This window comes from Camelus ferus, chromosome 2, assembly GCF_009834535.1.
Source record: "Camelus ferus isolate YT-003-E chromosome 2, BCGSAC_Cfer_1.0, whole genome shotgun sequence".
Classification (NCBI taxonomy): Eukaryota; Metazoa; Chordata; class Mammalia; order Artiodactyla; family Camelidae; genus Camelus; species Camelus ferus.
In genome coordinates, this window is record NC_045697.1 from 4128274 (window position 1) to 4150368 (window position 22095).

Below are 22095 nucleotides of genomic sequence, written 5' to 3' on the forward strand. Positions count from 1 at the left end.
GAGGCCTCACCCATCAGCGTCTCATCGGCCCTGATTGGAGCCCTGAGGCAGAGACAGGCCTTACCCCCACCTCCCTGACCCACCTAGACACACAGCCTGGTTCCCACCACACCACACCTCTCACCGTTGCCCACACACACAGCAGGTTCCTGTCTCTGTGCCTTTCACTGCAGTAGTACCTTCCAGCAATACCCTCCTCACCCCTTCTCTTCCTGCAAAAGTCCTGCTTATCTTGTAGTGTCACCTCCTACAGGAAGCCTTTCTTGATATTAAGGCTAGTTCAGTTGGCTCCTCCTAACCCAAGGGCTCCAGTTTTCTTCAAATAACATACAGTTATTTTGGGCTTGTTTCCCTCAATCCTGTGTCCTGGAGGCCAGGGCCATTTTGGATACAGACAGCACAGCCTAAAAGGCGAAAGCTCTTAGAGTGAACTTACTGCATGGCTACGTGCATATCATGGAACCATCCTCTCTCAGGAAAACAGGGATATTAATGGCGCTTAGTCCATCGAGTATAAACATGAAATGAGACAAGAAGAGCTCTTAGCCTAGCGTCTGACCCACAGGAAGGGCTCAGCAGAATGTAAATGTTAATAATTATGACATCATCACTGTCTGGTGGTATCAGGTCCCTTCCTGGACACGATCTGTGCAGGCCCTCCTGAGGAAGCTTGCTCAGGGCCTGAGGTGCCTTGAAGGCAGCACAGCATTGCCACCCCTCCCAGGCCTATCACCACCTGCCCCTCCACGTTGAGATCCCTGCAGACCTCTGTCTGCAAGCCAGCACCCCCAACCCTACACCAAGTCTTGTCTAAGAGAATCAGCAAGGATGATGTTGGCCAACTTGTTGAACCATCTAACATCTTTATTGCATTAAAAAACAGAGCTTTGAAGGACCCTTCTAGTCCTACTTTCGACTTTGCACATAAGGAAAAGCCAAGGGGATTCGAGGGGGTAGGAGTGGGGGTGGAATGGGGACAGCGCACCATAATCGAGGACAGCCCAGGATCCGAACGCAGCCCCCACCTCCCAGCCAGCTTTCCCAGCACTGGCTTCCATGCTGAGCTCACTCACCTGAAGGAGTGGTTTTGGAAGGAAGAGTGGAGATGTGTGGCTATCCTCACGGGACATGTGGGAAACCCAGGCTTAGAGGGGCATCCACTAGCTTAACATTCAACACCAGGCCAGGGAACCTAGAGCTAAGAATGTCCAAGACCTCTCCCCTGCCTTCCCTCAACGACCAGCAGGCACAGTGCCTCAGGAGGGCTGGCCCCAGGCGGTGATTCAGAAGTTCACCTGGGTTTGGATCACAGCTCCTCCCCTCAGGCGCTGGGTGGCTTTGGGTTTACGTGATGTCACTTTCCTGAGCCCCCGTTCCCTCATCGGTGAAGTGAGTTCTCAGGAGGCCTAAGGGTCACCCTTATGATGGCTGGGCGGCAACCCCCGCCCTTCTCATTTTCTTCCTCTCCAAAGAGACACCAGGAAGCCAGCTCAGGGTTGGTTCCTCCCCGAGTGTTGTTCTGACTCCCCCAGACCTGGGTTGGTTGTGCCTCTTGGGCCTCGGCCTCTCACGTGAGCGGTGGGAAGAGGGAGCTACATGGCTCTCAGGACACTCCCCATTGGATAAAGCAGTTTGGGGAAGGCTGACTTCTGGCAGAGGTGGGAGGGGCTCCGCCTAGTGGGCGGGGTGCCGGTCAAGGTGGGAGTGGAAACCTCCATGTGGGCCTGGTTACACCTGAGGTGGGAGGGGGTACGACGATGTGGGCAGGGCTATGTTGAGACAGGAGGAGTTACGTCTGTGTGGGAGTGGCTACATCCAGGTGGGAGGGGCTGTGGAGAAGCCCTGTGGGTGGCGGGGTGGGCGGGGCTACCGGGCTGCTCCCCGGAGGAGGCACCGTTTACCCAGAGACTGGACAGCACCGAGGAGGCTTGGGTCCTTTTCTGAGGGCAGCGGGATCGTGAGTGGCTTTGGCAGACTGGTGCCTGCTCAGAGCCAAGGCTGTGCAGGTCTCTGTCTGACATGGACACTCTAGGCCTGGGGGGGAGTTGGGGAGGAGCTGGGGAGGACCCGTGCACCTGGCCCCACAGCCTGTGGCCTTTCCCAGACCAAGTGACTACCCATCATGGTCTGACCCAGGTCCTGTGGGGAAAGAACAGGGAACGGAGGCCCAGCCCAGCCCCAGGAGGAGGCAGGAGGAGGGAACAGGAGGGAACACCAGACCACCTGCTGGGACACAGCCTGGCCCCAGGGGTGCTCGGCTTGTGCTCTCAGTTCAGCGTCAGGACGGCGGCCACTGGGCTCCCTTATCTCTCCCTCCCCTCCCAGCCCTCCTCGCTGGGCTGCCAGAGGGACCCCGCAGGCCTGTCCAGGGTCCCTTTCCCCTCGGAGTCACACAGCGGGGCCTCCTCCGGGTCCTGCCCTCCTCACCCTCATCTCACTCTCCTCCCCTGAGGTCTTCCGGGGCCCTTGCTCACAAGGCCGCCCCAGAGTCCCAGGTGCACACTGGGCTTTCTTGTCCCCATCCCAGCCCTTCAGCTCCCAGGCCTCTCCACGCCTGCCCCAGGCCGGCCGGACCCTCCCACCTGCCCCGGCCCTGCAGGGCTCCTGGGCAATTGCTGGCCAGGCTGAGGTAGAAACATGAGATCAGTACCCGCCCTGAGCTGCCACCCTGAGTGACGTGGTAGGAACCTACCATCTCTGATCCCATCTTCCTTCTGGACCAGGGCTTGGGGGCTCCGCGGGCAGGACCTGACAGTCACTACCGGCCTTCCTCTCCCAGAACTCTTAAAGTCCTGGACCGGATTCTACACGTCCCGAAGCGGGCTGAAAGGCCTGGCGAGGCGAGCCAGCGCTCTGTTGTACGCCGGGGAGTCCATGTTCACACGCTGCATGTGGCCGGCTCCCCACCGGTTCCTGGACCCGGCCTGGGCCCTGAAGCGGCTCCAGCAGCTGCGCTGGGCAGTCTCGGAGGTAACGCCCACGTCTCGGCCACAGCACAGGATTGGAACCCCCTGGCGGTGCACTTCCCCTCCCAAGGTCACAGACCCTCCCAGGCCCCGGTCACTAGAGTCCACTTTACAGATGAGAACACTGAGGTCTCCTTGGGTCACGAGGCCCGTGCGTGAAGCCGCTGGGCCAAGGCGAGGACCATGGTCTGCCGGTGTCCACCTCGTGGGTTCAATAAGCTTTAGAGCCAGACTCAAGGGCAAAGTGGAGAAGCACTGGTGTCCAACATTCCTGCCTGGATTTGACATCAGCTCACTTCTGGGCCCCAGGCAGGTGGCTTTCCTTCTCTGAGCCCTAATTCCATTCTTGTATAATGAAAATCACTGAGGGCGGCAATTAAATGTGGTAATGCACATAAGCCTCTGGCCTCGGTGGCTGCCACAAAGGAACTTGTTCATGAACTTCTGCCTCTATTTGACCCCACTGTACAGATGGGGAAACTGAGACCCAAGAAGTCCTGTATCTTGTCTCATCACACAATCAGAATTGAGTTACACGGGCCATGACATTCGTGTTACCTAAAGGGAATTGCTGGCAGAACCAGTCACTGTGTGGGGTGAAGTGGATTGACTTTAGTGTCCCTCACAGTGGGCGGAATCGTGGCTTCCCTTCATGGAGCCTCAGTTTCTCCTCTGTGAAGAGGAGTTAATCCTATCCTTACACAGTGGAGACAAGTGCCAGGGTTATGTGTGGAGCGGTGGAGCAGGCTAGCAGCACTTACGGGAAGACTGGGTCATGGAGGTGAAGCGGGGGTGGCTGCCCTGCAGAAGTCTGTTCCCTGCCCAAGGTCAAGGACTCAGGTATGGGTTTCCACAAGGTCAGAAAACGTTGGGCAAGTTCATCAGCCTCTCTGACTTCAGCTTCCTCTTCTGTAAAGGGTGGGGAACCCCACCTTCTCCACCAGCAGCTGGCCAGCAGGATGAGAGCCAGTGCCCAGCGGGTGCCAGGATAGTAGGCGCTCGGCAGAGGCAGGTCCTGACCCCACTCCTCCCCTGCTTGGCCGGGGGCTGCAGGTCCAGCACCACGACGGCATCACTGGGACTCACACCCCCAACGTGACAGACATGTTAGTGGAACATCTGAGCGCAGGGGTGCAGGGTGTGCACAAGCTGATGGCTTCCATCATCCAGGACAGGACCCCAGCCCACTCAGGTAAGCGAGGCCCCTGAGGTGGACGCGGTGGTCGGGCAGGGGCTCTGTCCTTTTCTGAGAAGAGTTCCTGGGGGCTGGGGAGGGGTCCAGACCGCCTGAGCTTCAGACTCTGGGTGTCCATCCCAGCTGTGGCCCCTAACCTGGCTGTGCGCTTGGGCAGGGGACTCACTTCTCGGAGGCTCTGTTTCCTCTCTGTGACTGAGGGAGGGCCGGTGTGACAGTTAGAGGCAGGAACAATGCTAACAGGGCCTGGCATCTGCTCAGCACTCCTCATGCAGAATTTAATGTGTTGCCTCACACATCTCTGAAGCTGGAACTGTTACCGTCCTCACTGTATAGCTGAGGACACGCACAGACAGAGGGCTGTGGACCTGCCCAGGGTCACACAGGTAGGGTGTGGACCCTTAGGCCTGTGCTGCCCAGCGTTGCAGAGAGGATGCAGGTGTCCTCAGGGACCTGGCCCAGCCTGGCTCCCAGCACTGGCTCCTGAGCTCAGCCTGGGCACAGATCGTGGCAGGGCTGCCACTGCACCAGCCCCTTTGATCTGAGGGTTTCACCTGTGGGGAGCGGCTCATCGCACCCGTTTGCTTGGCACCGAGGGGATTCACCCCAGAGAGTCCTGGGCAACGAAGGACACGCTGGTCTCCCCACAAGTGCACGAGATTTTTTGTCCCCAAGGCGGCTGCTCCATCCCCAGGGCTCCACACTCAGGCCACTCTCGGTCACTGTGCAGCTCCCCTGTGTCCTCACCGTTCACCTGACCTGCTCTTCCTTCCCCTCAGGGTCTGCATATAATCCCATTCTAGCTTCGGACTCGGGAAGGGCCCTGGGGACCAAGGGTGCAGGTGACAGGACCCTGTCCGCAGAGACGAGGATCCAAGGACAGACAGTCTCAGAAAGAGAGCTAGAACTGGGGTTGGATTCCCTTCCGGGGGGGGGGGTGCACTCCATCCCCCTGAGCTCACAAGGGCGGCTCCCCCGAGCAAGGGGGAGGTGGAGACACCAGAAGGGCATCACAGCCCCGGAACTGCCGGGCAGAGACTGGCGGCTGGAACCGTGTGATGTGCTCAGGGACCTGGGGGTCATCGGACGTGGATGCGCTTAGGGCACATGCGGTACAGGATGGAACAGATAGGGAATCCAGACCCACTTTCGCAGGGGCCTCCAGTGCTGAGCTAGGTGATTGAACTTGACCCTCCAGGCTCCAGAGAATTCCCCACTCCTTGAATGCCAAGCGCTCAAAGCTTTGGAGCCGGGCCCTAGGAGCTGGGCCACCTTGGGCAGGTGACTCTACCCCTCTGGGCCTTGGTGTCCTCACCAGTGAAGTGGGGCTGGCAGGGAGAGATGCGTGAGGAGCCCATGGACCCTGAGGCTTCCAGAGGGACACTGCGTTCCTGTTCCCACCTCCCCTGCCTGGGGGCCAGGGCGGCAGGATGAAGAGAGTGTGGGGCGCTGCGTGCGTGCGTGAGCACCACGTGTCTGCATGTCCCTCTCCCCAGGGCTCTGCAGGGCCGGCCTCACCTGCCTGTTTCTCATCTTCCCTGGTGCACGCACGTGTGCCGAGTGAGTCAGATGGCAGCAATAAAGCCTTGCCTCTGTGTGCAGGCCCAGAGCCTGGGGGCCTCTTTGCCGTGGTCTACAACCCCCTGGCCTGGACAGTCACCACCATCGTCACCCTGACTGTGGGCTTCTCTGAGGTCAGCGTCACGGACGAGTCAGGCCGCCCGGCTGCCTGCACAGGTATGGGCGGGAGCTGCGGCCGGAGGTGCACCTGCTCTGGGCTGGGCACCCACAGAAGTGGGAGCCTTTAAAGTGAACAGGTGACAACCCCACTGTCACTGTGAGAACATTGTCATTGGGGTGGGCATCCATCAGGGTCACTGGGATCCACCCAGGGGACTGACTTTGGGCATCTGATTTGGCCAAAAATGACTCTTCTGTTCTCTCCCTGGAAGGTCTCAGGGAGGTCTGGGCGGCACGGGAGGCGCCCCCTCCTCTGTTGCATGTCGAATAGATACATCCTGAGGAATTTCCACTTTGTGTGGGGAAGGCCGTCCGGGATTCTTAAAGCAGATGTTGAAAGAGGCGCTGCATTAGGGGCTGGGCACGGGCGGCCTGTCTCTGCGACACCCAGACAGGCAGCGGCAGAGTGTGGTCCTCATCTCCTTCCAGGACCTGGAGCTGGAGGTGCTTCCAGAGGGCACCTACCTGTCAGCCAGCCGACCCTCCAGGGGAGAGGCAGAGAAGGTGCAGCCGTGAGGCAGACATTCAGGGAACACTCTCCAGTGCCCATTTTGGGCCTGGGCCTGGGCTGAGTGCTGGGCTCTGGACACTGGAGTCACCGCGGGGGTCAGGGAGCAGACACAGGAACGGAGAGTCAAGGTGTGCAGCGGTCACCCGCGGGCCTGGGCAGCAGCCCTCAGCTGGGCCAGGAGGCGGAGGAAGCAGCTCCCCTCCGTGGACGCGGGGGAGAAGAGGGTGCTGGCTTGAGCAGACTCAGCACATGCACCCCTTCCGCGCCCACAGGCAACACCCACCAAGAGTAAAGGCACTTAAATGTTCCTGGAGCGCCTGCTGTGTGTCAGGCCTCACCCTAGGTGCTGGAGAAGCTTCAGTAACCAAGGAGACAAAGTGCCTGCCCGTCAGGGCTCATGTTCTAGCAGGGGAACCAGGCAGGAAACAAAATAAGAAAATACAGCCCGTGCTGGATGGTAACTGTGGCGGAGGGAGCCTTCAGCACAGCTGTGGGGGGTGTGCGGTGGGACAGTGTAGCTGCTTTAGTTCAGAGAAAGGCCAGGTGGAGGGGCTCAGAGAGGCACCTTTTCTCTAGAGAGTGAGGGTCCCCCCTGCATGTCCTCGGTGTCCTCCTCCGACCCCCTTCCTTAATCAGACAATGTGGGGGTGGGGAAAGGGCAGGAGGGAAACCCTGAACACCTCCCCCCACGGGGAAGTTGGAGGAATGAGAGACAAGGGCGCTCCCTCCAAAAAGGATGCCCCGCAGGCAGAGGGGACAGTGTGAGCACAGGCTCAGGGCAGGACACTGCAGCGAGGGCCGGACAGAAAGGCGGCCAGTTTGCAGGCCCCAGAGCAGAAGGGGGGCAGGAGGGAGAGGAGGCTGGGCCTGGGTCCTGCCGAGCAGGGAGGGTGCAGGGAGGGGACCCAGCTCAGCCCAGGGATGGACGACCCTGCTGCCTCAGCGGGCAGCAGGCACTCCATCCTGTGGGCGTGCAGCCGCGGGTTACTAAGGACACTGAGGCATCTTCCAGTCCTGACGTCCATCATTTCATCCCATCCCGCTGGCCGTGCAGGTCCAGAAGTCAGAGGATACCCCACCCGCACATGCCCTGCACGTGCTGACCACGATCCCGGGGCTCAGCTACCAGCACTACAGCATCAGGCCCATCGAGAGGGCCCATGAGGACACCCAGGAGGCTGTCGCCACCGTGACCAGCGCCATCCAGTTTGGCCGCAGGCTCAGGGGACGTGCCAGGCACTTGGGCAGGCGCCTGGTGCCTGTGAAGAATGACTGCTACACTGTGTTCCTGGACCAGGAGACCAACCTGATGCACAGCGTCTGGGAGAGGTGAGGTGCAGCCACCGCTGGCTCTGAGGCGAGGAGCGCCCTGGGGCCTGGCGTGCCCTGCCCGCACCGGGCCTGCATTTCCTCCCCGGCCTGGGGGCCTGGGAAGGACCTGCTGGTGCTGAAGGCCCTCAGTGCCGAGCTGATGTCCAGGCGTGCGCGCCTAGGCTAGGGCAAGGAAGGCTTTCCTGAGCTTGTTCATTTCTAAGGTGTGAATCCACGGAAAAAGGAATGTTGAGAGATCCTCCCTGGGGGAAATATAGTAGTCATGGTACCCACTATTTTAAATTTGGAGAAACATAAAATCCATGCATCCACCCATCCATCTTCCATCCACACACCCGTCCATCCACCCCGCCATCCGTCTGTCCACCCATTTATTCACATGTTTAATCAACAGCAGCTATTGGTTGACAGCAGAGAAGGCATCTGACCCCCAGGAAAGGCCTCCCAGTGTTTGGAGCACCCCCTGCCCCGTCCATCCTCCTGTCACATCCCAGGCAGTTTTCATTCCTCCTCAGCGGCCTCTTCCAAGACAGCCACTTCTGTTTCCTCATGTGCCTCCTGACAGGAGCAGAGTTTGGGAGGAACAGGAAGCTTGGGAGGAGCCCCTGGCAGAAAGCCAAGGGGAGGAAGGAGGGGGAAGGGGGAGACAGAGGAGAGGAGGGAGAGGGGGCGTTGGCGTGACGGGAGTGTCACCTGGAGCTCAGTCAGCTGTCAGCAGCTGTGCAGGCACAGACCAGGACTCCCCTCACGGGGCTCAGCGGAAGTCCAGTCCTTCAGTCAGACAGCACGAGGCGGGGAGGCGGGGACGACAATGGTCTAGAGGCTTGTCTACAAACCAGGTGCATGTGTGTCATCGAGTGTCCTCGAAACTGTCCCTTAGGCTCTGTGGAGGGTATTTTTGTTCACTCCTGGTTCGAGGCTGGTGTCTGCATACAGGGATTGTGAGCGTGGTTCCCAGCACAGGGATAATGCCCGAGAGACATTGTCCCCCACGGTCATACTGGTTTCTCTCTCCCGCCTCTGTAGGCAGAGTAACCGCACAGTACGCGTGACCCAGGAGTTCATGGAGTACCACGTGAACGGTGATGAGGAAGACGGTCTTATTTCAGATAATTACGTGTTTACGCCCAAAGGTGCCGCAGAGCCAGCATGGGAAGCTGTGGGGATGGAGATCGTAGAGGGGCGGCTCATGACCGAGATCCGGCAGTTCTTCTACAGGTGAGGTCGGCCCCTCTGGCTGTGCGCAGAGGACGCTGGCTGGGCAGGTGCTTGGGGAAATGAGGGTCCATCCTTGCTGCAGATGCCCAGCTCCTAGTTCTGTGCTTGGCACTCGGTCGTTCCTCGATGAAAGTTTAATGAAGTGATGAACTGCCCCGAATCTCTGCAGACCTGGCTGTGCTGTGTCATCTTGGTGCATCTAAGTCCAGAGGTGGGACCAGCACCCATAGTGGCAGTGACTTACATACCAGAGCAGCTCTGGTGTTCTCATTAACAGCACAGACATGAGCCACCCAGGTTGGCTGGTGCTCAGCACTATCAGGGACCCGGGCTCTCTGCCTGCCCTGCACTGCCTGCAGCAAGGAGGGAGGGAGGGAAGTAAGGTAGGAAGGAAAGAAGGTGACACAGGAAAAAATGTGGGGCGAGAAAATGACCACGTCCCAGCTCTCAGCTGAGTCTATGGGACACACCCCACCACGTGTGCGTCCTAGGCTTCAAGCAGGAAAGATTCGAGGGTGAGCCACGGCTCAGTAAAGGTGGGTTTATTCTGAAAGCTACATACTCCATAGACAGAATGCGGGCTATTTCAGAAGGCAAGGGAAAGGCTGTGAGGCGTGGGGTTGGATGCTCAGTTTAAAGCAGAAGTGGACTCACACTCCGCAGACAGCGTGCGGGCGTCTCGCTCAGGAGCGCGAGCGGCCCCGGGGTGCGGGGCTGCTAGTTTTTACGGGCTCAGTAACTTTATATGCTAACAAATGGGAGGGTTTTTCCAACTACTTTGGGGAAGAGGCTGGGATTCGCAGTAGCTGAGCCACCACCCACTTTTTGACCTTTTATTGTCAGCCTCAGAAGTGTCCTGGCGCCCGTGGGGAGACTCATTCACCACGTTCACGGGCTACAGTGGGCGTGTGGTGAGCGCGAGTCTCCTGGAAGTCAGGTCTCCTGCCATCCTGGGCCTCAGGGCCTGCTGGGAGCGGGATCTTCCGCTCTCCTGGTGTTGGCTGCTGTTCCTCCTTGAATGGCCGTGCCCTCCCCCTTCCTTCCTGTCCAAAGGCAGGGCCGTCCAGAAGCTGCCAGAGCTTGACTCACCCACTCTGCTTCCCCTCCAGGCAGGTGAACGACACTGACCACACACACGCCATCTACACCCGGCTGGCCCGCGGGCCTCAGGGCTCTGGCGGGGAGCTGCTCTGCCACCGCATAGAGCAGGAGTGCCGGGTGGGCCCCTTGGAGCTGAACCGCGAGGCCATCCTGAGGACCAGCACCGATCTGAACACTCAGCGGGTTCTCTACTCGGACAACAACGGCTACCAGATGCAGCGCAGGACCTACAGAAACTACGCGAACAACAGTAGTCTCCCGGGTAGGCCCTGCGGCGCCCCGTGGGCACAGGGCCCGCAGACGCAGCGCCGATGGCGCTTCTGCAGCGGGCGGGAGGGACCCCTGTGAGCGCCCACGGTCAGCAGCGGAGTCTAGAGCGTCTCTCTGAACCTCCGCTGCCCGACATGTGCCGTTAGTGGGTGAGGCCCAGGCTTGTTCAGACCTGTGCCCGAGCTCTGGTGCCACCGCGTGTGAGGGAAGTCTCTGAGGTCTCCTGTGTGCCCCTCGGGTCCTCTTCTGTCAGATGAGCGCCTCACTGGGGGTCACTCTGGGGATAAGCAGATGATGCCTGTCTAGGCCTGAGCGGGGTTGGACCCTCACTGGCTCCTCTCAGTAGACCCACTGCCAGGCCGCTTGGTGAAATGGCAAACACAGCCTCAATTCCGAAATCAGTTCAGCTCCCAGACCCTTTGCATCCAGCAGAGTGACCAAGGGCAGGTCACCTGGCTTCCCTGGGCTTCTGTGCTCTTCTGGGAAAGGAAGTGACCTCCCCTCAGAAATCTGGGGGTCAGCTGGGACATCCAGGCGCAGGGCTGTGCGGGGCACCTCTTATGCCTCAATCAGCGTTAGCTCCTCCTCCTTCCAGGGGACCCCGTGTGGGGGTTGTGGCCCCTCCCTGCTCTACCTTCCTTGAGTTTCATTCCCCGTCATTTCTATTGGCTGCTTCTCACCCACTGTGGCCGAGGCTCCAGAGAGACCAAGGCCGTCAGCCCAGGACGTCTTGCCCCAACAGAGCAAAGAGCATGGGCTCTGCGACCACTGTTCCAGCCCGGACACAGGCCCTTTTCTATCTCGCAACCAGCGGCCGAGGGCTGATCTCAGCCTGGACTGGCACACACCCCTTCATTCCCCCCTGAAGGAGTTGTGTGGGGTGGTTTGACCCCATGTTACAGATCGGGAAACTGAGGCTTAGGCATCTGAGTCCCCATCTCATATGGTCAAGAAGCAGAAGAGCTGAATTTCAATCCAAGTCGGTCAGTCTAAAACGTCAGATCCCCAAACCCTGGCCACCAACACCACACTGAGCAGCCACCGTGCCTGTGCGGGAGGCTGGCTCGGGGGCCAGAGGTGATCCAGACCAGGTGTCCTACCAGGCCCTTGGCCCCTACAGCCAGCCTGGCAGTGTTTCTGTCCACAGAATTACTACCCCATGGCCCAGGCGGCCTTCATCCAGGACAGAGGCAGCCGGCTCGTGCTGCTGTCGGAGCGGGCCCACGGCGTCTCCAGCCAGAGGAGCGGGCAGGTGGAGGTAGGAGGAGGCCCCTCCGGACCCCCGGGGGCGCGGCAGGGGCGAGGCGGGGCCTGTCACACAGCTCTTCCCTGCAGGTCATGCTCCACCGGCGGCTCTGGAACAACTTCGACTGGGCCTTGTGGGACAACCTCACACTGAACGACACCACCGTTGTCCGCCCTGTGCTCTGGCTGCTGCTGGGACCCCGCACACTCACCGCCGGCCTGCGCCAGAGGAGTGGGCTGGCGCTGCGGCACAGGCCCGTGGTGCTGCTGAGAGAGCTGAATGGTAAGGGGGTCCTCTCAGTGCTCGTGTCGTCTCGGCCCAGAGGGAGCCGGCCTGGCCGGGGGTGGGGACGGGCTTGCGCCCTCAGGGGTCTGGGCTACCTCGGGGCAGGAAGGGACTCAGGGACCTCTGATCCCAGCCCCTCATTTGAAATATGGGCAAACTGAGGTGCAGAGAGGCTCAGCGCCTCATTCAAGGTCATATGCTAGTCAGCGCACACCTGGGACTCAGCTCCTCCCTCCACACACCTTTTCCCTGCGTCGCCTCCCTTTTCCCCTCTGACGTCCCTTTCTCTTTATCAATATGATGCAAGTCCACCTCTTACTTCGGGTCCGGAGGCTCAGCATTTAAAAGACTGGTTTTACCTAAATTAAGCATGCCGTCACCAGGTGAGGGCGATTCTTACCCATGTTCTGATCTGCAAGGTTTTTATATTTCTTGCACTGCGACTACTATAGATGCACATCCGTCCAGTGTGGTATATTTACTGACACAGTGGACCATGAAATTCATTAAACAATGATTTCTGTTAAAGATGGTGCTATGGAGAAGCCTTAAAAATTTAAAGACTTAGGTAAAATATGGGATCCTCATTCTCACTACAGGCGCACCTTACTTCACATTCTTCCCTTTATTGAGCTTTGAAGATACTGCTTTGTGTGTGTGTGTGACAAATTGGAGGTTATGGCAACCTTGCATAGAGCAGTCTACTGGCACCATTCCTCGAGCCACATTTGCTCAGTTCCCATCTCTGTGTCACAATATTTCAAATATCTCATTGTATTATATTTGTTATGGGGATCTGGGATCAGTGATCTTAATGTTGTAATTGCAAAAGATATGCAATTTGCTGTAGGTTCAGTTAATGTAACATTTTTAGCAATGAAGACTTTTTAAATTAAGTTTTAAACATTGTTCCTGTTAGATACATTGCTATCCCACACTTAATAGACGACAGTGTAGTGTAACTGTATTTTCACATGCACTGGAAAATGCAAAAGCCATTGATGCCTTAATTGGGACATTTGGTTTATTGCGGTGGTTGAACCCAAACCCACAGTATTTCCAAGGTTTGGCTGTAATCCTTAAACGGCGTTCTGTTTCTACTCGTAGAAGTGTTGATGAAGATTTGATTTAAGATTTTCACTGTTTCTGTTGTAGAGCCGGTCCTTACAGGGCATTAGGGAGCAGGTGGGCTGTGGTGTCTTGTTTTCCCACCATTGATGGAGTGCCTGCTGTATGCTGCAAGTTGCACATGCATTAGGCCCAGGCCCTCTCCTGAAGGTTTCTCGGGGGCTGTCCGTTGGGGAGACAGGCTCACCCAGGTCCGGGTTCAGGGTGGAGAGGGAGCGGTGCCGAAGGGAGGGCCTGGTGCCGTGTAGGTCTGCTGGAGTTGGAGACCTCAGACCCGGTGGAGATCAGGGACCAGCTCTGAGGGCTATCAGGTGATGTTCTCTTGTGTGGCAGTAAAGAAACTGAAGGACAGCCACTCGGGCAGAGCCTGGGGAAGCTCATGGGGTCGAAGGAGAAGCTGGACAAGAGGCCTGTCAGGTGGGAGGCAGGGCAGCTCTGGGCCTCTTGAGAGCAGGTGTCCATCTCCCCCAGGACTGCCAAGAGCTGCCTGCCCGGCCACCTCCAGGTCCCAGGTGCAGATTCCCAGGAGAGGGGATGGGACTGGCCAGCAGGGTCGGGGGCTGCTCCTGGATCAGTCAGTGCTTCCTTCCTGGCAGCTGAGAGCCTTTCCCACAGAGGGGATGTTGCCCTGGTGAGAAAGCTCCAAGCCTGTGGTCGGCTCCATCCACAGGACCCACTCTGGTCTCTTCTGGTTGCACATGAGAGAAACCAAAGCTGAGCCACAAGGAGCCTTTATTCTGAGGCCCACAGAACGAGAGACGGGCGAGGATGTAATTGTGCCTCGGGTGCTGGACCCTCCATGCGGCGGCCCCTCTCCCTCCTTCCGTCCCCTGTGCTTCTCTCTGTCTGCAGACCTTCTTCCTCCTCCTCCTAGAGGGACGTGGCTGTGAACAGCTCTGGGGCCACATGTGTCCCCTCCACCCAAAAAGAACTGAGACTCAGACTCGGGTCTCAAGAGCAGAGGTCCAGGGAAAGATTCTGATTGGTCCTGGCGAGATCACGTGACACAGGTCTGGACCAATCACTGTAGCCTGGGGTATTGTGAGGAGATGGCAGCTCCAGCTGGAGCGCAGAGGTGAACAGACCGTTTCCTGGAAGGAGGAGGAGGGCTGAGGTCCTTCTGAGCAGAGACACCGATGGATGACCAGCAAGGGGAGATGGCTTCCAACACTGGACAGAAACAGGGCTCCAAATGGACTTCCTGTGTGGTCTGGAAGAAACAGTCCCCTCTCTGGGTCTTAGTTTCCCCATCTGTAATTTGAAATGACTGGACGAGAGAGCCAAGGCTGTTTAGGGCATTTGCACCAGCAGATGCTTGAGGCTGACTGGGGTGTGGGCTACAGGTGGGAGGGCTGGGAGACTGGCTGGAATGGGGGACTTAGAGAACTCTGAATGCCAGAAGGAGGAGTTTGGTCTCAGCCCTCCCCTTGTCATCCATCTGCCTTGCAGAGACTGCCCAGGATGGCCCAGGCCCCCAGCAGCAAGAGGCTGTGACTCTGCCCCCAAGTCTCCACCTGCAGACCCTCAGCATCCCCGGCTGGAACTACAGCTCCAACCACACAGAGCACCTGTGGAATCTCCGGAAAGGTGAGGCAGGTGTTCATGTGTCCAGATTCACTCCACTCTCCCCATATCAACCAGACCCCCAAGCCCATCACCAGACAAAGGAGCTCTCCTCAGAGCTGTCCAGACTCTATATACCCTGGTTCTCTTATCTGCCAATGGGGAGAACGAGGCCCACAGAGAGGCAGGTCACTCAGGACGCCTGGGACAAGGTGGACCTGGATGCCATCCAGACAGCAGTGACAGTGTGCAGAGGGAAGCCCCCAGCAGGGCCTCAAGGAGGGCTCCCTGGGGGAAGAAACACCTGCCAGGAACCAACTTGTTATATTGCCGAAGCCCCTGCGGCACCTGATCTGCCACTATACACCTGAGCACCTCCCTAGCAGGGCTGATTGTGCCTCAGCCACTATCCTGTTCCCAGAGACCCACCCAGGGCTGGCACACCCCAAAGTAAGTGTGTGCAGAACTAGGAAAAAGGGGAAAAGGAAGAGGCAGAGACCAAATATTACCTTTGTATCTGGTACTCTGGATATTAGAAACAGTGGCTGCAACCTACAGCCACGTGGCTGCCTAACACGGACTTATAACATCCCCACTCCCCCGGCCTGTCACAGAAGACGAGGGGCAGAGGGCCTCTCCTGCAATAACAGAGCCTTCCCTACCTACCTGTGTGCGATGCCAAGCCCACTGAGAACACTTGCACTGGACGCAGCTTCTACCAAAGAAGAGGAAAAGGGGGCTGGGCTGGACCAGTGCTTCCTTCCGGACAGAAGTGAGTGAGGGACCGAGCGACAGCTGCATCCAAAGATGCAGTGAGGCTCCCCTGGTCCTCATATGCTAGTAACCACCTTATGACGCAGGCTACCGTCATCACCGTCACCTTCATCGTGTCATCAGCACCGTCCTTCTCCTTGTCTTCATCGTTATCACCGGCGTCATCATCGTCAGTTCTTAACCACAGCACTAAGAACATAGGGAAGAGATTTTACAAAGTTTTTTGCTTCAGTAACAAAATTCCGAACTCTCGCTGTCCTACTAGAACCATCATTTCACCCCCACGCCACGTGTCCACTGGGCATCAGCAGGAACGCCCTTCTCACCTGGTCACCAGGGACCTGGCAGGTGGAGGCTGTGTTGTAACACAAGCTTCCTCAGTCACTGAGGCAGGAAAAAGCTTCCGTGGGACATGAGGCATCACCTCTGCTCACACTGTGTTGGCCTCAGAGTTATGTGGCCACTCCACCCTTCACAGAGAACGAAATACAATATTCCAGAGAACTGGAAGATTGAGGACAGGCTCAGTGATGGCCACAAAGCTGAATGAGGACCAAGACTTTCCGAACGTCAGAATTGGCCCCTGTGTGGGTGGTGGGAGGCACTACAGTCAGCTGGACCTGGGCTGGAATCCTCCCTCCCTCCTTCTGTTGCTCAGCAGCTGTGTGGCCTTGAGCAAGTGTCTGCCCCTCTCTGAGCCTCGAATCCTTGTCTGTCAAGTGGGGGCCATGTCAGCTGCCTCCCAGGGCGGTTGAAGATGTGAAGTTGAGGTGAGTGTGTAAGGTACCAGGCACAGACAGGGGTCCTCACTGCCACCTTCCTGTGTCCCTAAGGCCATCCACGAAAGGCCAAGGCTGACCTCCGCCGTGTCCTGCTGCGGCTCCACCACCTGTATGAGGTGGGGGAGCACCCGGTCCTGTCTCAGCCTGTGACGGTGAACCTGCAGGTAACCTGCCCCCACCTTGCGTCCCGCCCTCAGGTCACTGAATCAGCCCCCTGCCCCCCAGCAGATGCACACAGGGAGACAAACCCAAGTGCGACCGTCCTGACTCGGATGCCCCTGGGCACAAAGGAGGGAGGGTCAGTCTCCGGGGGACAGGGGGGCGCCCCCCCTCCTTCTTTGAGGACTTCTGGGCTGTCAGTTATGACAACATGCCTGCATTTTGGTTGTTTCACATTTATTCTTGTGGTAAATCTTTTTACACAACACAGATGTTACTTGTGTGGTCAGAAAACACAGTAGATTTTCACACAGACTTCCTAGATGGTGATCAGTCACAGAGTCCAGGGTGTGGGTCAAGGAGACTCTGCTGAGCAGCGCGGGCCCCCTGGGCTCTGGGCCTAAGACTCCCCACCTCTGAATGGGGAGGGCGGAGTCTCTGCCTGCAGGGCTGCTGAGAGGCCCTGGGGTGCTCACGTGCACACAGGGGCCTCACACCTAGGAGGCTGGTGGATTTGTGTCCCCGGACCCCGACCTCCGTCCTCACTCCCCTCTGACCCCCACTAACAGGTGAGGCGCCTGCTGCCCGGACTGACCGCCTTCTTTCCTCAGAAGCTGTGAGGAGATGCCTGCTTTCTCCCCAGTTTGCTTCTCTGTGGGGCTGTGGGCTCGTTACTCATCTCCTGCTCACAGAGAATTTCTGTAAATCTCTGTGTTGTGGCTCTGGCCCCATTGGTACCTGTGTCCTCCACGGACTCTGGAAGGACCCCAGTAACCCACCCGGAGCTGCCGTTGCGACGCCTTCCCATCGCCCCCTTTCACAGCTCTCGCCTCCATGCAGGCGGGTGGACGGCCTCTTTCCTCCCCAGGGTCCTTCCCTCTGTCGTCACGGACCTGCTGCCCAGGTGACCTTCATCTTCCCACCTGGCCTTCATCCGTGCACTGGCTTTATTTCTTCTGTTGTCACCACTTGGTCACAGAAGCAGATGTAAAGGCAGAAGGGGGGATGGGAGCAGCACACAGAGCCTCGCCCTCCGTGCCTTCTCCTCCCACCAGCACAGGGAAGCTCCTGCAGACAATCCCAGCCCTCCGGTCCGCAGACTGTCCTTTCCTTACAGTGGCCAGAATGGCGGCCCCCCTCCCCTCTGCACGGGGGGCTGGGTCGGTGCTTACTGGGGAAGAGGGGATGGAAACCAGGACTGGCTCCATCCTGGGTCCATGCAGGGCGCCAGCTGAGCAACGCTGGGAGGAGGGACCGATGTTGGGGGAAGGTCAGGTTCCTGCCGTCCCCTGGGCCTGCTCATCCAGCTGGGCACATGGGGACGCACGCTACTCCCCGGCCTCAGTTCCCTCTTCTGTAAAATGGGGCTGCCCATCCTGTCCCTGGAGATGTGCTTCAGGAACGAAGTGCAGGAGATGCTGTGCCCTGGGCCACGGTGCGCCCGCCCTTGCTTCTGTTTTGTTCTCTGCTCAGAGCTGGGGCCTCGGGTAGCTCACCCCTCCCTGTGCTCCCGTCCCACAGTCCGTGCTGCGGGGGCTGGGCTCCGTGCTGGCGGTGGAGGAGCGCTCGCTCACTGGGACCTGGGACGTGAGCACGCTGCACCGCTGGACGTGGAGGACCCAGGATCGTCCCCTCCGCAGAGGTTTGGGCGCCCCTGGTTCAGGCTCCACCCGGGATTCCCAGCCCGCCCTTCAGCCAGGATCAGGAACTGGACAGGCTTGGCTCAGATCCCACTCTGCTCCTTAAGACCCATGTGACCTTGAACAGGCTGCCCTCCTGCTCTGAGTCTCAGCCTTCCTGAATGCACCACATCAGGTTAAGGAAGGCTTCAGGTCAGCCTCCACCTGCCAGGAGTCCACACAGGTGGGGTGTGTGTGTGTGTGTGTGTGTGTCTCCAAGACCATACCCCTGCCCGTGCCTTGGGTGAGCCCCAAACTTACCAGCACATCCCCAGGGGGCACCTGCCATGCTGAGCTCACACTGCACACCCCACAGTTACCCCTTGAAAACCACTGGCTGCTTCTTGCCTCCCAGTCTGTGCCTGTGCCGCTCCCTCTGCCTGGACAGCGTTGTCCCCTTCATCCTGGCCAGCTTCTAGTCGAGCTCCCCGAGGTCCAGGGCTGGGTCAGGTGCCTCCTCTGCTCTCTGTTCCCGCTGAGTTTGCTCTGACCCATATCACCTTTTGTGTACTGCACACAGCATGGTCTGGGCACATAGGTAGACACTTAGTCAATTTGGGATAGATGGGTGGATGGGAAAACGGATGATTGAGAGAAAAGGAAGGAAGCACGGGTGGAAGGAAGGGAGGGAGGGAGATAGGAAGGAATACGTATACTAGATGTGTGGTTGAGTGGATGCTGGCTTGATGACTGGATGGATGGAAGGACGGATGGTGATGGCTACACTGATGGATGAACAGTCTTTATCCCAAGGGTGAAGCCTGAAGTCCAGGATGTGACTTCAGCAGAGCCCAGTGAGATAAAGGGCAGGTCCCCCCCCCCGCCATGGCGTCAGTGAGAATGCTCTCAGGCATTGAGTGCCACACCCCAGGGGATATGAGGCCAAGTAGGGCGAACCAGCTGGATCCACCTTCCCCGTGGTAGGGCGCTCTGCAGAGGGCAGAAATGAAAGCAGCCCGCTGGCAGTGCAGCCCTGTCAGGAGGGGGCAGCCAACGGCCCTGATCACCATGGGAGCCGCAAGAATGTGGGCAGGGGTGGTGTTGTGAGGGGGGTGCAGGGAGGAGGTGACCTGGGGAAGCAGGTGGCTCCAAGGACGGTGCTGGACAGACCACCTCTGCTCCCCCAGGAGGCTCCAGCCACCCTTCGCCAACCCCCGGAAGCCCCACCATCACCATCCACCCGAAGGAAATCCGGACCTTCTTCATTCATTTTCAAAAGCAGTGAGCCCTTGGCGGATGTGTGGCCTCAGGATGCAGAGGACGCAGCGTGGAGGGGTGAGGGGTCACTGCCCATCTGGCAGGCCTACGGCAGGACATGGATGGAACTGGGGTGTTCTGATCTCTTCAATAAACATTGCATTGAGGACCTGTTTCTTCCCCTGCCCCCCAGAGCCAGCCCTCCCTCTCCTCTCCTCTCATGTGTGAGAGCTTCACACAGGCTCACGTTCCTTGTTCATTTCCCAAAGTCAAAGACGGGAGGTTCTCCCAGAGGCAGAGGAAATACAGGGTTACCAAAATGCATCTGCCTGCAGGCTTCGCCGGGTCTCACCAAGGTCACCAGTGATGACTGTGGCCCTGCTGCGTGCAGGGGGCCTTCACAGGCTCATCCCAGGCTGATGACACCCCTGAAGGGTGTGGCTGTGCCCACTGGACGGGGGAGGGAGCTGTCCACCCCAGACTCCTCCCCTGCCCCAGGGGGACACCTGCCACCTCCTAGCTCAGGCCACCAGGAGATGAAAGGAAACCGCATAGCACATGAAATGGGACACCATTTATAAGAATTATTAACAACAAGAAATGTGTATGTTCCACTCCCAGATGTACGTCCAAAGGACTGGGAATATATACTCTCCAGGAAATATTACTGCACGTTCACAGGCACATTCTTCACATTCATCAAAGGTGGACACAACTCAAGTGTCCATCAGATACCTAAATACACAAAACATGCCATATCTACACAGTGGAATATTACTCAGCCATAAAAAAGAACAAAGGCCACTACAAACATTATATAAGTGAAGGAAGCCAGACACGAAAGGCCACATGCTGTGCCATTCCATTTCCATGAAGTGTCCAGAAGAGGCAAATCCACGCAGGTTGAAAATAGAGTCCTAGTTCCCGGGGGCCGGGGGAGGACAGAACAGGTGTGACTCCTGGCAGGTCTGGGGTGTCTTTGCGGGGTGGTGTGATTGTTGGAGAATTAGATAGTGCTGAGGGTGGCACGGTTTTGTGAATGCACCAAAACCCGCTGAACTGTGTACTTGGAAAGTATGAGTTTGATGGTGTGTGATTACATCTCAGTGGCAAATATTCTGGGAGAGTCAACTATGAGATGCAAGGAGGTCGTATGGTCCCCAGGGCTGAGGGATGTCCTGAGGGAAGGACAGACTTGGAAGGACTCGACCTCCTGGGAGAGGGTGGCCTGTGACCACCGGACAGCAGAGTCCTTCTCTGGTCCGGCCAGTGGGAGCTGCTCTGGAGCTGCGGGCAGGGAAGGTCCTGGGCGTGCAGATGGGAGCAGGCCACGGGCGACCGGGGACACGGGGCGCGGGGAGCCGGGCCGCAGGGGCGGAGGCCTTCGCCGCCCGGGGGTGCCCGGGGCCCGGCTGCCGTGTCGGGCAGGCCGGGCTGTGGCTGCGGAAAGGCCAACCGCGCTCGCGGCGAGGACGAACTCCGTCTCAGAGGAATTCCGCCGACGGCCGGGAGCAGGTGACCGGGGCGCGTCCGGGGTGACGCCGGCAGCCGGCAGAGGGCAGGAGCGTGGCGCCTCGAAGGCCCGCGGCGCGTCTGGGGCGTGCGCGCTGCAGGGGGGCGCCGGCACGCGCCCCTCGGCGCAGCCCCGCGCCGGCCGTGCGGGGCCGCGGGGCCCGGGAGGGGCGGCCCGGCCCGAGGGAGGGGCCCCGCTCGGCCTCGGCCCGCCGGGCCCGGAGACGGGGCCTCCGGTGCGCCTGCGCGAGAGGCGCGCGCCGCCCCGGCTCTGGGCCGCCAGCCGGGCGCGAGGGGGGCCGCGAGAAGCCTCTGCGCTGTCGGCCCGCTGCCTCTTCCGGGCCCCCAGGCGGCCCTCCTCGGGCCGTGTTGGGAACAGCCCAGGGAGGGTCCGGGCCGGGTTCTGTCCCGTGTTTAACCTCTCCCGGCACAGGCCCTGGGGCGGGAGCGGGGGCCTGCGGAGGGTTCTCGGCGTCGTCAGCTTTGCTGTCGCAAAGCCTCACGTGACGAAGGAGCAGCAGAACCTCCACTGTCCCCTGCAAACAGGAGCTCCGTTCAGGGCCCTTCCCCCCGAACCGTCACTGTTGTTCCTGGATGTGCTGGGCTCCGTCCTGAGTGCTTGACACCTGGGGTCTCCAATCCCCCAGCAACCAGCGTGCGAGGTCAGGGTTCTTGACTCCACGAGGACAATCCAGAGTCTTCCTCTGCTCCCTGTGGGCTCTGCTCGCCGCTCCCCAGACTGCTGTCTCCCCTCCTCCTCTGCTTCAGCCACATCAGTCTTGTGGTTCCTCTAAGGCACCAACCACAGCCCCACCTCAGGGCCTTTGCACCTGCCATTCCCTCTGCCTGCAAAGCTCCTACCCCAGTGCTGCCCGGCTCCCTCCCTAGTTCCATTCAGGTCTCTGCCCAAAGGTCCCTTCCTCCTCTGTCCACTCTAAGCAGGGTGTCAGCCCTGCCCACCAGTCCCTCTCTGCTCCCCCCTCCCCACCTACCCCCAGCCAGGCTTTCTCCTTCTCCAAGCCCTCCGAGCACTCGTCAGTATGTAGGGGGGTTACCTGTCCACCCATGTCCTGTCTGTGCCCTCCCAGCAGGTGTGAGCTTCACAGAGGAGAGACTGCTGGGCTCCCAGGCAGAGCCGTGTCCGGACATGCCTGGTCCTTGGTCACCATTCAGTAGATGCGCTGCAGCCGCAGTGACGAAGGGGCTCTGTGACTTTCCTTCAGTAGAAGAGTGAGGATAGGAAGGTGGGGGTCCCCCTCGCCCATCTGACCCCCCCTTGCAGGTCCATGGCCTTGGACTGACCATCCCTTGGAAAGGGTCCTGTGCGCCCAGAGGGGCCTCTGATACTGTGGCCCCTCACCCTGGCCCCAGTTGTCCCCAGGAGGGGCCCCCAGAGCCTGGTCTCAAGGTTCTGTGTGACCAGGGGGAAAGGGAAGC

At 59.1% G+C, this 22095-nt stretch overlaps 1 protein-coding gene across 1 annotated transcript in view; it reads left to right on the plus strand.

Moving 5' to 3' along the window:
* Positions 1–19273, plus strand: part of MAN2B2 (mannosidase alpha class 2B member 2) — a 35008-nt gene extending 15735 nt beyond the window's left edge. Inside the window, 13 exon segments of the mRNA XM_032495579.1 lie at positions 2780–2970; positions 4020–4158; positions 5746–5878; positions 7442–7741; positions 8771–8962; positions 10072–10325; positions 10929–10936; positions 11481–11591; positions 11669–11861; positions 14442–14579; positions 16163–16275; positions 17792–17912; positions 19077–19273. Coding sequence (XP_032351470.1) covers positions 2780–2970; positions 4020–4158; positions 5746–5878; positions 7442–7741; positions 8771–8962; positions 10072–10325; positions 10929–10936; positions 11481–11591; positions 11669–11861; positions 14442–14579; positions 16163–16275; positions 17792–17912; positions 19077–19174 — 1991 coding nt within the window. The 3' untranslated portion in view covers positions 19175–19273.
* The last annotated feature ends 2822 nt before the right edge of the window (positions 19274–22095 follow it).